General features: G+C 38.0%; 1 protein-coding gene across 1 annotated transcript; it reads right to left on the bottom strand.

Moving 5' to 3' along the window:
• Positions 1-1,040: 1,040 nt before the first annotated feature.
• On the bottom strand, positions 1,041-13,540 carry ppp2r5ea (protein phosphatase 2, regulatory subunit B', epsilon isoform a). The gene is made up of 14 exons (XM_052586314.1): positions 13,047-13,540; positions 7,822-7,982; positions 6,961-7,157; positions 6,759-6,860; positions 5,823-5,915; positions 5,362-5,492; positions 5,190-5,249; positions 4,838-4,946; positions 4,627-4,680; positions 4,473-4,523; positions 4,229-4,348; positions 3,710-3,837; positions 2,751-2,852; positions 1,041-2,669 (listed from the first exon to the last, which is right to left on the bottom strand). Exons 2-14 carry the CDS (start codon positions 7,976-7,978, stop codon positions 2,567-2,569), a joined length of 1,407 nt encoding a protein of 468 aa, XP_052442274.1. The 5' UTR covers positions 7,979-7,982; positions 13,047-13,540; the 3' UTR covers positions 1,041-2,566.
• Between the last annotated feature and the right edge of the window lie 419 nt (positions 13,541-13,959).

Below are 13,959 nucleotides of genomic sequence, written 5' to 3'. Positions count from 1 at the left end.
CATACAAACAGTACTAAAATTCACTGGGAACAGTTAGTTCTAGCTAGTAATAGTATGTGACTACTCTGAAAGCGATAACAGTGTTTCTTTTGATAAATGATGATAATAGTGCTCTGCTCTCCTCCAGGCTGAAGAAGCTGCGAGACCAAGCAAGTAATCATCAGCGTAGCTTTCAGCGCCCTCTGTTTGTGAAAATAATCACTACGCGTTCGCTTGTTGCAGACTTGCAGTGTTCTTTTCCATTTTAAACTTGCTGTAAAACGTTGAGACAGGACACCAAAAACCAGGGCATCTGGTCACCCTAATGTAAATCACTGGCATTTTCAGACTGAGCTTAGCCACAAGCGCAAGATGAAAGCATTAAAATTATAAATGGGTCCCTCACATCCAACAAATCTATGCCTAAGTTTAAGATTTCTTACATATGCATGGTGTACGGTTTCTGTATTTTGATTCTGTAAAATCAAGCATGATTTTGACATTTTACTGACCGTAAAATGTAATTTCAAACCCGTATGAATTTCTTTCTTTCTCTGTTTTAACACTAAATAAGATGTTTCGGGTAATCAAAGTGGTCGGTAGCCATTGACTTTCATAGTATGGGGAAAAAAAAATCCTATGACAATTAATGCCTACCATCAACTGTTTGACTACCCCAAATATCGGTCAGGTTTGGAATGACATGAGGGTGAGTAAATGACAACAGAAAATACATAAAATATCAAATCTTTAAGTCTAATTATTACCAAGACTACCAACTACCATACTCTCCTTGCTTTAATAAATAAATTCCTCTGTATCATTCATCTGGAATACGCCTTCTGCCATCTACTGGATTTAAACTCCACATTAATGCTTTTATTGATTTAATCTAAACCTATTTTCTCAGATCAAACTGTATGCTTGTATACTCTAATAATAATAGACAGATAACACTAAGCCTCATGGGTTAATCAGATCAAACTGATACAGGTGTAGTTGTGAAAAAAAAATATATTACACTGAAACCTACAAAAGCAATTAAAAACAAAGCAGCCAAGTTTACCACAAAAGAAAAACAGGTTTATTTAATATCTCTTTCTTTTTAAAATAATTAGATTTATTCTATTCATCAAACCCTTTCTTTTGATTTTTTTTTTACACATATCAAACTTGGGCCATCATAAAGCACACTATGAGCTTGGGAGAGTTAAAACAAGGAAGAGAGAAAGAGAGACACGTGATTAAGCCAAAAAAAATAAAATATAATAAAATACATCCTCCTCACATGTAAAATCCACAACCACGATTGTTGAGACTTCAAATAAAAGAGAAGAGAAGGGGCTGAAGTCCCAGGAGAACAACTAATGAGCTATAACTCAAAGTGCTTTTTAGTTTTTTTACTAACCTGCCCTGGCGGCTGGTATTTCAGAAGAGAGATTATGACCTACCGGATCAGAGTTAGGCCCTAAAAACCCCACCATAAGCAGGATTTCATTTCAAACACTCAATGAAAAGAAAGAAAAACCTTGTTTCGCTCAGCTCGGTCGTGTAGACGACATCCACCCACCCTAAAAACAAAACGAACAGAGCCGAGCAGTGGAAATCTGGGAGGCTCACGAAAAGCAGTTCAGAATATTCCTTATGAAAAATATGTCACCTAACGGTTTTAAAAACACTGGATGAGCTCTGAACACGGTGCGCCGCTGAAATTCCACGAGTCCCTGCTAGTGTCGGAGAAACCGAGCTTGATGTACTCTTGGTAACTACTGAATTTCCACATTGGAATTCCCAAGAGTCTCCACAGCAGACAGCATGAAACTATGACCAGATCATTACCTGGTTCACAAGTTAAAAAAATAAAAGGTCCTCAGAGAGGTTTGTCCTCTTTATTGAGCGAAGGTAACCACTGTAGCCGACTGTGGCCCATCTCGCACATTAAGTTATGGACACCTGTCCACACTGTACAGTAAAGGACTGGGCCGATCATCCTGTAAAAGAACAAAAATGCAAACCACAGAGAGGATTGTTCAATGTTTGTTTTTTTCCTCTCCACTCCTGTTTTCCTTATATTCACGTCATGGGTTTCTGGTTTGCGTCCCTTGAGTCAGGGGAGTCGAATTATGTCTAGATGGAAAAGTCGCTCTTCATAAGGGACCAAAAAAATAAGACATCTTTAATTGCAGGGTGAGTACAGATCCCAAAGTCCCAGGGCAATTCCTTCCTTGAGAACAATATACTGACATGGAGACGCTGAACAATTTCTGAACTGAAAAGGTTTTTTTTAAAATATATCCTTTGACCATAGTTGATTATCATTTTACCATATATATTTTTTTTTTACAACAAGGAGTGCACATCAAGTCTCTCTTCAAATTTTATGTTTTTTCTTCTTCCTTTCAGTGTAGTAGTATGATACAGGAAAGAGGGAGAGGATTATTTACAGTGCTGTTGAAAGGGAGGAAATGAACGAGGGAGTGTGCGGTAGAGTACGCAGGATGAGAAGCAAATAGGGGGACGGGGTCCCTGTGGCAGAGTAGAAAGGGATTGGTTGGGACCACACAGAAGGGCGGAGACGAGGTCCGTGTTAGGTGGGAATGACGCCATCACTGTTCTGGATGCCCCGTCTGAGCTCCAGATCCTCCAGCTTCCTCCATAGGTCCTCGCGCTCCTTGTCCTTCTTCCTTTCCCTGAAGGAAAGAGAGGTAGAAGTTATCTGAGCCGCGCTGTTAACTGTAGGAGTTTATAACAATGCATTGTTTGATTCTTACCTTTGCCTGTCTGATTTGTAATTGGCGGCGAGTTCATCAAACAAGGCGCTGTTCATCTCCATGAAGGCTTTGAGCACATTGTAGATCAAAGCTGATATTGCCCTGATGGTGGAGGAAAGCAAACACGATGAACATCAAACCACTTTGTCAAAAGAGCAGGAATGTGTGCAAAGACTCAATATCAGTTACAACTAGATCATGCTTATTATGGAGAACACCTTCTGATCAAGGTTAAAAGGGCTGGGTATAGATTCAGATGTCCCAATTCGATAAGCTCTCGATTCGATTCTTGTTTTTTTTTTTATATATACATTCAGTGAATATAGTTTTAATACAAATGCTATTGATATTTAAAAAAAATGAACATTAAACATCAGTTTACAAATGGTGAATTTATAGAAAGAAATTTAGAGCCACTAGTCTGTATTTAAACATTTTCTTTTTTTGTATAAGGTCCTTTTTTAACTGTTTTCATCAGTGATAATGTTTACATTTTTGTGTGTGTATTGGTGAACTGTATGTGTACAATTAAGATATATATGACATATTCTCCTGCCAGGATCATGCTGTTGTAAATGAACATTACATGCTGTAATGAACATTTACATGCTGTTGTAAATGAGAATTTGTTCTTAAGTGACTTGCCTCGTTTAACTAAGGTTAAGAAGAAATGCTGATTAAATCAGCATATTAGTATGATTTCTGAAGGATCATGTGACTGGAGTAATAATGTTGAAAATTCAGCATTGCATCACAGAAATAAATTACATTCTTTTAGTAGTAGTATAGTAATATTTCACAATGATGCTGTTTTCACTGCATTTGATCAAATAAATGCAGATTTTGTGAGCATAAAGATTTAAAAAATCTTATTGACAAAAATCTTGAATGGTATATATGAATTGTTTTTATTTCAAATTAAAATAATACATATAAATAAATGACAATATAAAACTTACGGGTTCCAGTGCTCTTTGGAGATCCTGTAGAGGCTGGCAAACATGATAGGCAGGATCACACTAGAGTTCTCCTCAATCAGACTCATGATATACTCATTGTTCCAGTAGTACAAGGCTCGTTCTGCCACCTGAAACAATATCACCCTACATTTTAAATATTGTAAAATCAGTAGTGTTCTACATATGGATTTTAAACTGCAGAACCTGATTTAACCTAAAAACTTTAGTTGAAAACTATTAGTGGAAGCATAGTTGATTTAGCTTGAGCAATGGATCTTATTCTTGATTTATATTTAATAGATTTTATACCCAAAATGTTGTGATATTAATGATCATACATGCTTCCTGATCTTTACAATGGACTAGTAATGCGATCAAATAAGGGGAATGGTTCCTCTGTGAACCTGTGATGGTACAGCGATGGGAACTTGCTTTTCGAAAATCTTCATTTTTAAGTTTCTTGGCTATTACAAGACATCACAGGCTTTGTGAGGAAGATTTAGGGTGGGGTGTGTTTACCTGAAAATGGGGGCTGGACACACATCTAGCAATCTGTTTGAAGAGCAGCTCTTGGATCTTAACAAACTGAGTCGGCTCGATCACGTCTAGAATCTCCTCCAACTCTCCAAGAAACATAACCTACAAAAGAAGACAATGCGGTCGAGGGTACAAAAACATTTAGGAAAAGCGTGTAAAGCATTTCTCCTGAAAAAAGATAATTTTTTAGATAATATTAATAATAATAATAATAATAAGGCATCACCTCTTTTTGACTGCATGTTTTTGGCCAAAACTTCAACAAGCCTCTGATAACCTACAAAAAAAAAAAAAAAATTATCCAACTTGTAAAAATGCTTTAGAAACAAGCTGAAACTTGATTAAGAATGAGGAAGATAACAGTGACAATGAACACTTACAGGTTCTGTTAACGTTGGATCTTTCTCTAGGAACTGTACAATACAATAGGCCAGCTAGAAAAAGAGATTACTTCAGATTAAAATACATGCATTTCAAATGTTGAGATTCATAAACAAGCATGTAAACAGGGAATAGGTTTCTTCTGCCCCTGAAATGTAAGTGAGCAAGCACAGACATGTGTACGAGTAACAAGCAGCGGAGTGTCTGTACCTGGGCATGGAAGAGAGACAAGCTCTTCACTGAGTGCAGAGGCAGCAGCACTTTCACCAGGAACTGCTTGTGCTCAGCTTTGAGAGGAAGCGCAAAACCATTGATGATGCTGTAAAACCAGAGATGTGTGAGACTTCTGATCTGACACTGATAACAATGAAAAAAAACTGATAATATGCAGAAGACACAAACTTCTAAATGTCTCGGGGCTGAGGAGACAGGGTGGAGTAAAATAAAACAGGAATATGACTTCTGTGGGTCACCCTTCATGTCTTTCCAAACTCTTTATTTCCTGATTTCAATTTCTCCACATCACTGCCAACCAAAGAATAGGTCCTAAAATATGACTTACCTTCCCAAAATCTCCAGCAGTTCAGCTACGCCACTGAAGTGCTCGGTCTCGTATACAAAACTGTCAGGGGAGGAGAGGAGAGGAGAGTAGAGAGAAAAAAAAAAAAAGATACATCAGAATAACAATATTTCATCTAGTATATTCGCAACAAAAACACTTGACAGTTATTTACCAAAGAAAAATGTTGTTGATTTGTTTGCGGATGAAGGCCCTGAGGCCGAGGAACTTTCCATAGATTCTGTGCAGAACTGTCTTCAAGCAGTCCCTCTCTCGTGGATCCTCGCTATCAAACAACTCCAAGAGCTAGAAAATCCACAAGAGGAGTTGTATTAAACATACTAGCAATGTGTCCAACTCTAAAATAGACATATTACCTTTCTTAATACACAGCTACTGAAATAAAAAATAAAAAAATAAAAATAAAAAAATATGGAACTGGTCATCACTGACAAAATTCAATATTACAGTTTAGAGGTAATTATTTGAAAAATATTTGACAGAAAAATGCCACAACTGACCAATCAGAATTAAGTATTCAGACAGCTATATCTGTGCTGTTTTACTGGCAATACTAGCTTTATTTGATTGATACTAGGATGAGAAGTCAGAACACTGCACAGACAAGTCACTCACCTGTAATACAAATTTCTGGTCGATGTATTTTTTGGCAACGCTGGGCTGAAATTCCTGACTTTCCAAGAAGCGAATGAAGAACTCATAAATGAGCTTAAGTGGAAAAGGAAAAGAGAGAGATCAGACATCTTATCCTTGAAATGAAACCTTACAATTATTTCAACCTTAAGATTTTTTAAAGCCCATATAGCTTGATTTTCTGATTAAAGGTGATTAAAGGGTTAGTTCACCCAAAAATTTGTCCATGTTTTCCTGACCCTTCAATGTGAATAAAGGCCTCCTGTAGCGTATCGATGCATTTTTGTAAGAAACTTAACTATTTAAAATGATGTAAACACCTTTTTCTCACTTCTCCAAACTGTCATAGGTGGATGCTGTTAGGGGTGGATGACATAAGACATATGCGTAGAGCACGTCGCTGTGATTAGTGATGAACACGAAGCGCGATGGAGAGAGAACAAAACAAAACTCCGGTCACGAATTAGAAGCACAAAATGAGGATTTATAACAAAATATGTGGGAGGATTTCAATATAAGCAAGGAGGACACTGGTTTTACTTTGGTTAAGTAAGGAAACTTTTGCTTCCTTTGCTCTTGTAAACAAATGTTGGTTTCAATGAGACTCACACGCACATTACGCTATGCCTACGTCATTTGCCAGAAAGGAAGTCTTTCGTGAACGTGCATATGACAGTTGGCAGATTCACTACAGGAGGCCTTTATTCATCCCCCGGAGCCGTGTAATGCATGTTTTATTATGGATGGTTGCACTTTATTGAACTACTTTTTGACTGTTGAACAAAAGCACCCGCCTACCCTCATTCTTATTCTTGATTTTCATTATCAATCAACAAAAAAAAATCTATATTAATGTTAATTTTTGGGTGAACTAACCCTTCAATTCCTATTTATTTGCTGCTGGCTGCGACTCAATACCTGTAAGTGTGGCCATGAAGCCTCCAGCGTGGGCTCATCTTCCTCTGGGTCAAACTCATTGCTGTCACTAGGCGGTAGAGTCCGAAAAATATTGTATGACACCTGTGACAAATGAACACTTCAGGTATCTCTGAATTATATAGGCATATAAATTAGACAACCACAGAAACTTTTCAGTCACATAGTGTGCTACTAATCTCACCATTTTGACCACCTCGGGGTAGGTCTGCTCAGTCAGGTAGCCCCTGCTGAGGGTGACATAGTCCACCAGTTCATTGAGGGTGGACCGCTTATACTCTTTCATTTTGAGGTCAGACAGTGTGTCAAGGAAGTCAAACAGAGTACAGCACTGCTGCAGTTTCTTGAGAAACAGCTCTGGTTGCTCCTGCGCAGAAACATCTTGACAGACAGAAAGAAAGAGTTCATGCTAAATAATCCGTGGATACTAAGATTCCACAAATGTTTTACTTTTTAAGGAAAACATTGATGTTTGTTAAGTTTTATGTCTCAAAACAACTGATTTACAATGTTTTCTATTACTCAAAGAATCCTGATAAAATGCAGCACCGTTTAAACAAAATTATTAATCAACACTTTTCATCACTGATAATAAGAAATGTTTCTTGAGCACCAAATAAGCACATTAGAAGGATTTCTTAAGAATCATGTGTAACGGATGACTGAAGTAATAATGCAAAAAAATGATTCTGTCAGAGGAATTTAATTTTAAAATAAATATATTTTTTTTAAACGACTTGTGTATAAATAGAAAACAGTTCTTTAATTTTGTTTATATTATTTCACAATATTACTGTGGTTATCTTCAAATAAATAACAGCCTTGGTAAGCATGACAGACTTAACAGAACAATCGTATCTTGAAAATTGAGACTTTTCTTTCATTTGGTCACACAGCGACAGTTTGTCTGCATTCAGTTTTTCTCTTTGCTGTTTTGTTGTTATAGTACAACCAACCATATCAGCTCTATCAGACAAATAAAACCAGCAAAACACTCTGCCATCACAAACCATTAACTTCCTCTGACCACGTAAACACAGCTTACCTTTCAGCAGAGGCAGCTGCACCAGCTCTATGGGCTTGTCCTGAGATCTGAACTGGGACGAGCTCTGTGCTCGCCTCTGCCTGGTTTTCCTGACAGACTTCCTGGAGAAGCCGTCCACCTTGTCCACCGACGGGGCTGTGGTGGCTGCTGAAGACATAGCCCTGTTCCAGAGAGAGTTCATGGGCAACAGTGAAAGAGGAAAACAGAACAGTCAGAGATAATGTGCAGAAAACCACTGAGATTTTGAAGTGTGCATCCAATGGGCAGTTAACTATCCCATGAGGCAACAGAAGAGGAGTTGTGAATGGCAGTGAAGACATATTTAGATGCTTGGATTTACTGAGCAGCTAAATGACAAAAGCAAATGAGCTTCCCTGGAGGAGGCATTTTAAGGCATCATGATGAAAAGTCTGTTACGAATCAAAATCCTCATCCAGTCATGATCAAGACAGACATGCACTCAAGCCCTCAAACTCTACCTGCTTTGGCCTTTCAAATTCAAAGTTTGTAAACAGTGGTGGGCCATTACAGGTTAAATTGTACTTAGGCTGGTGTCCCTGAGGCTTCTCAGCCTTACATAAGGGCTAAAAACACACCCACAGGAATACCATGCACTGGGATTACCATGGGACGCATGGGACAGGAAGTGATGAGGCTTTAATACTCCTCTCAGGCAGAACAGGAAGTGGAGGAGTGGCAGGAGTGGGGACTTACATTGTTCACGTGTTCAGCAAGGTAATATCTCCACTAGAATGAAGAGTAGTGTGTAACGTTGGACAAAATGATAAGCGACAAAAAATAAACAACAACAACAACAAAAAAGGAAAAAAAAATATTCAAATAAATATCAAAAACAAAAGCAAAACAAATTTACACACACAAAAAAAATGAACTCAAATCATAAAACAAGCAAAAATAAAGCAATACAAAATTAAAAACATGGAAACAATAAAAGCAAACAAAATTCATTAAAAAAAGCAAAACAAAAAACAAGAACAAAACCCAAATCATAAAAGCAAAAAAAAGAAGAAACAATACCAAAACTGAACAAAACAAAATAAAACACTAAATAAACCAATAAATAAATATTAAAATAAATATCAAAAACAAAAAAAGAAATAAAGATAAACACGCAAAGAACAAAAACAAACAAAAATCATAAACAATAAAAAACTAAACAAGAACAAAACCCAAACCATAAAACAAGGGAGAAAAAACAATACCAAAACTAAAAAAAAAAAAAATTACACAGGTTCTACCATGCCATGTTTTTAAATGCTTAAAAAGACTGCAATGAAGAATGTAATGAAAACCATTCATCCTGAATAAGAACAGTTTTTTTCCCCCAACCCACCATCTTTTCAGCTAAAATGTTAACATCCTGACACTTTGCTATGGTAGAAGCCGGATGAGAGTAACAGAAAGGTGATTAATGTCACAGCAGGAGCAGATACTTTGTTCTCCAGAGAGTATCTACAGGGGTCTATGGATGTGACCTTCTGTTCTGCCCTGTGTCCTACATTTGGATACACATCAATTTCAGCTCCAGCTTACCAAAAAGAAACCAAACTGAAGACCAGAAAAAAAGGGGGCAATTAGTGTATCATCCGTTTATAAATTATCATAATGGATTAGATATTAACACTATTAAGAATAAAATTACCAACCAATAACACTTTTTTAATCATCGCTACAATGGAAACATATGCATTACAATGCAAAGGCTTTTTACTTATTTTAATGACTGTGCAATATATTACTGTATTACCGACCTGAATTTTTACTTGCTCAACGATAATGATCTAGGGCCTTTGGCTTTCTTCTGGCTTCCTGCAAGGGGCGTTGGCTAACAGAGACCTCACAGTTATGGTTGCTGTGCAAATCCAAGTGCTGTCATTATGACAACTCACATCATTATCACCCGAGTCCTCCAACTATGACAAGCAAACATCTACCAATTAAAAACCTCTTATCTGCTGACAAGGAAGACGACAACTTGTCTGAAAGTTGTGTAATAAAGACAAAATATTCCCTTAAGTCTACTTATCTGGTAGGTTGAAAGTTCGCTGGTTCATCTGCTGCTCTGCCCTGACATGATATTGATGGCGTTTCTCACCTTCCTAGGGCGAAACTCCAGATTTGCCTTCTTTAAAGTTGTCAAAATAAAATGACTAATTGCATAAAAACAGGTTTTTGGCATATCCAGTGGCTATGATAAGCAATTGCCACTGAGTATTTTCACGAGTCTAATAAAACAACTGGTAGGAAACTAGATGAAGCTTAACTTAAAAATTACTTGGTATAGCTTAGCTTAAAAATGTTTACTTAAAAAACATTAGACTTTCAATGTGCAATAACACAATTAAATGCATTCATTTCATGCAGTCAAACACTACTCGTGCAACCCAATGTAGACTTAAATCATTTTAAATAAGACAAATGCCCTTGGCGTCTACATAAAAATTGTGTAATGTAAAAAGCAAAAGGGAACAGCCTCCAAAACGAAAGGCCATGATATTAAGCAAGATCTTACGCCTAATAAACACTCTTAGCTAATAAATTTCACAACTGAGTGTAACTGTCAGTTATCAGGCGGATAAATGTGAGGCTGCCATAACACCAGTCATAAAATAAAAGGACTTTGGAGGCAAAGCCACGCCATGTAGGGAAGTGTTTCTGCCATCCTTACTGCTGCTTGTGAATTTAAAAACAAGAACACATCGTTTAAGTGAAGTAAGTTACATTTAACATTAATGTCAACCCAAACGGTAATATAAAAGGTCACTAATCTGAAATTATTCAGAACATCAACTCAACTTTAGATACTAATAAGTTTTAAGTGATCATATGATGAACCAGATGTAGCCTATGAATGCCTTACCAAAACAGAAACGAAATTAAGACCACGAGAGCCTTATGTAAAAGTGAGCGTTGAAGAACAGCCCACTGCTTTTCCATTCTGCAGATGTGTTTATATTATGGTGGCTCTAATATGGCCCTAGACGGCCTGCCAGTACGAGCCTGGGATTTAAAGTGCTGAGAAACAAAGCACTGCACACTTAACCACAGTCCAGGATTTATTCCCCATTCATCAAACAGTATTATAAATCAATGCTCAAGATACCAAGTTGTTTACTGGACGTTCAAGGTTTCATACACAAGGCCTTTCGCAGACATCGGTAAGAGAAAGACTGTGATAATGTTTAAGTCCATTATCTGAACATAAAATGTAGGCTCAGCTTCTTCATAGACTGAACTGTAAAATGTCTCAAGCCATGTCAGGCGACAAAATAGCAACTGGACAGTCCGGACTTTGACTTGCCTGTTCTAAAGCGTGAAATGTCATCTATTGAAGCGGTTCGGTTATACATTTACTTAAGAGTGTAGGATCATTGCTGTACAACATGACCCACATTTAGTTAAGCTTCGGCTCAAAAACGGACACCCTGACGTCCTCACAAACTCCAGTAAAACACCCTGGCAAAATACAGAATTCGTTTTTGTTTTAGAGGCGGCAAGAGAGCTCCAAAATATTACACCCCCCTTACATCACAAACAGGACATGGACACTGCTGATTATATTTTTCTCCAGACAACAGCAGTGCAAAGAGCTTGTTCTAGATGGTTTATTCACTAAAGAAACTGATGTGCTTACATATCCTGAAGTGTCCTGCTGGGTTTTTGTAACCTAAAAATTAGCAACCTCTCTCTTGGAGTTCGTTTAGATGGGTCAAACAAACAAAAAAAAAATCTATATTTCTATGCCTGACCATAAACATACACCTATTTTTTGAGGGAACTAGAGGCAGTTCTCTTCCACTTTATGTTCTAAGTTGAATTAAAACATGACTCGACACACACACACAAAAAAATGCCACCGAGTGCAGACAAAAAGTGATAATCACATCAAAGTCAGAGAAAGTGGAGAGAGGCAGTATAAAACATGACAGTTCAACAGTTCTCACTGGACTGACTAAATTTTGACAGGCATCATTCATGCAATTACATTAGCGAAGATACTATTTTGTTTCAAAGTCAAACTGTTTAAAAATCTGCTGCGACACACCTGACTGTATCGTAATGCTTTTCCAACGCTTTCATGAGTAGCCAAAATGTTTTTGCCCAAAAGAAACCACTTTAAATAATGCATCTCAGACACCACAAGCTTTGAATTAAAGGAACATACTGCGAGACAACAGCTTGTGTCCGTGTTTGTTTTATAAGGAAGGGCCCTGTAACATACAATTGACTCCTCTCATTGATTAAAATACCTAACTCAAATTACAACCACTATACAGATGGTTGTTCTTTACATTGACACAATGTTTTTGACCAAGCGAACACTGGATCTGAGTTTATAAAGACATCAAACTTTCCTTCTACATACTCCAATATGCTTTATCCAAAACATTTTTATGCAGACTACAGACAGCAAGTCACTCTCGTTGCCCAAGGTTTAACTACTTTTTTGTTTTAACAAAAAGTGACTGGTATGATCTTGCATTTCACTTTCTGATGAAATGCATGTCCTTGACAGATAAAAGTATGTCCTGTCTCAATATAAACACTGCCAGACAGGAAACCAGGAGAGTTCAAATCAGTGTGCCTGAAAAGTCTCAATTGTCGGTCTGTGAAACGCATGACTGCTGCTGAGGAAAAAAAAAACAGGTGTGGAGTATATTGCATTCCCAAGAGCCTGAAAGACTAGGCCAATAAACAAGACTGTTGACTTGGTAAAGCCGGCAAAAGCCAAAGAAAACCTGAAGGTGACATACTCAACACTGATAATTAGCATGTACTCAGATTTGGAAAGTGAGTTGATGTTCTCATCCCATTAAATGCTGATCAGACTGCCTACACAGGAGCCTAAGAATATAGCTCAACATTTATGAAGGAAATATAATAATCATCCCTGCACAATGAACTACCGGGGCTCATTTCACAGCATTATCCCATACCGATATGAAGAAGGCGTTTCCGAATACGTTACCTCAAATCAGCAAATATGTCAGAAACCAAACGACAAGATTTTAACCAAAGCACCATCGTGTTTAACTGCCAATAAACACAAATCGACCTCAGTGGTTTTGATCTTATAGAGTGCATAGTTCTCTAGTTATAAATAATTGGCTGGTCAGTCTGCTTTAAATAACAGGACCCTTGTTAAATATCACTCTAAAATCACCATTAACTTAGCAACACAGTGTTTAATTGTATTTTCTTACCTCTTTCTATGGTTATCGGGTCCAGGTGGCTCGTTTTAAGCAGCTAACCTTGTACTTGCAGGCGACCCAGCTAGCCAGCTAACTCAAGCGCTTCACTAGCGGACTATTTAGACCGGTCTCGGCTTTGGAAAACAGTCCGTGTATGAATGGTGACGATTTTTCCGACTGAAGTCACACCAAAATTCCTGTTATGAGATAATTAGCAAGCCGTCTGAAGGTATGTCAGCATCGCACAGCTAGCAGGAGCTCCCCGTACAGCTAATCCCTGTAGCTGCCGTCCCAGCCTTCACCAAAAGCCACATTCATACACATTTACTGACCGACTACATACCCAGAAGTTGGTCACTAAGGTAAGAATGTCCTTCTCCTTACTGCTAAACTCACTCAAATGGCGACTAATTGCTAACCTGTTATCACAAATATATGTTAGCAAACTGTGCTAGTGCTGTGTGCCTATTTTTTCCTGGCTCAAAACAGACCGCTAAACCTAGCTTGATGACACACTGGTTTATGCTGTTAGGCCAATGATTGGTTACCCGCTGCACAACGAACGCGTGGATTGGTCGGTGGACTGTCAATCAAAAACTGTTTAGGCACGCCTCGAAAGTAAAAACGTCATTGATGTCGATGAGCTATGGTGGTAGGTTGCGGCGTAAATGTCTGAGATGGAGATTGGATGAAGACAAGGAGCAGAAAAGCCCGTGTGGCTAGAAATGTCACCCTAGCTGTGGTCCGCTCGGTCTCCGCCGGCTCTGTTTCCCTCAAATGACTCGCATTACAACAAAGTAATTCAACTTTTTTTTAACGCTGTAGACTGCTAGACGAACGATTCCACTAACGTTTCCTATTCGGGTTCACACCCCACGCGTAAACAGCGTTTTTTTTTTCGGGCATGTTAACAGATTAGTACGGA

Source organism: Carassius gibelio, chromosome B20, assembly GCF_023724105.1.
Source record: "Carassius gibelio isolate Cgi1373 ecotype wild population from Czech Republic chromosome B20, carGib1.2-hapl.c, whole genome shotgun sequence".
NCBI lineage: Eukaryota > Metazoa > Chordata > Actinopteri > Cypriniformes > Cyprinidae > Carassius > Carassius gibelio.
The sequence above is the reverse complement of the archived record's forward strand: the minus strand, read 5'-3'. Positions and strand labels throughout refer to the sequence as shown.

Bases quoted from the DNA above. Each gene is read 5' to 3' on its own strand.
- ppp2r5ea (XM_052586314.1), bottom strand. From the start codon at position 7,978: ATGTCTTCAGCAGCCACCACAGCCCCGTCGGTGGACAAGGTGGACGGC. The intron at 5,493-5,822 runs GTGAGTGACTTG...TGGATTTTCTAG, and splicing joins ACCAGAAATTTGTATTACAG to CTCTTGGAGTTGTTTGATAG. The intron at 4,524-4,626 runs GTAAGTGTTCAT...TTTTTTTTGTAG, and splicing joins ATCCAACGTTAACAGAACCT to GTTATCAGAGGCTTGTTGAA.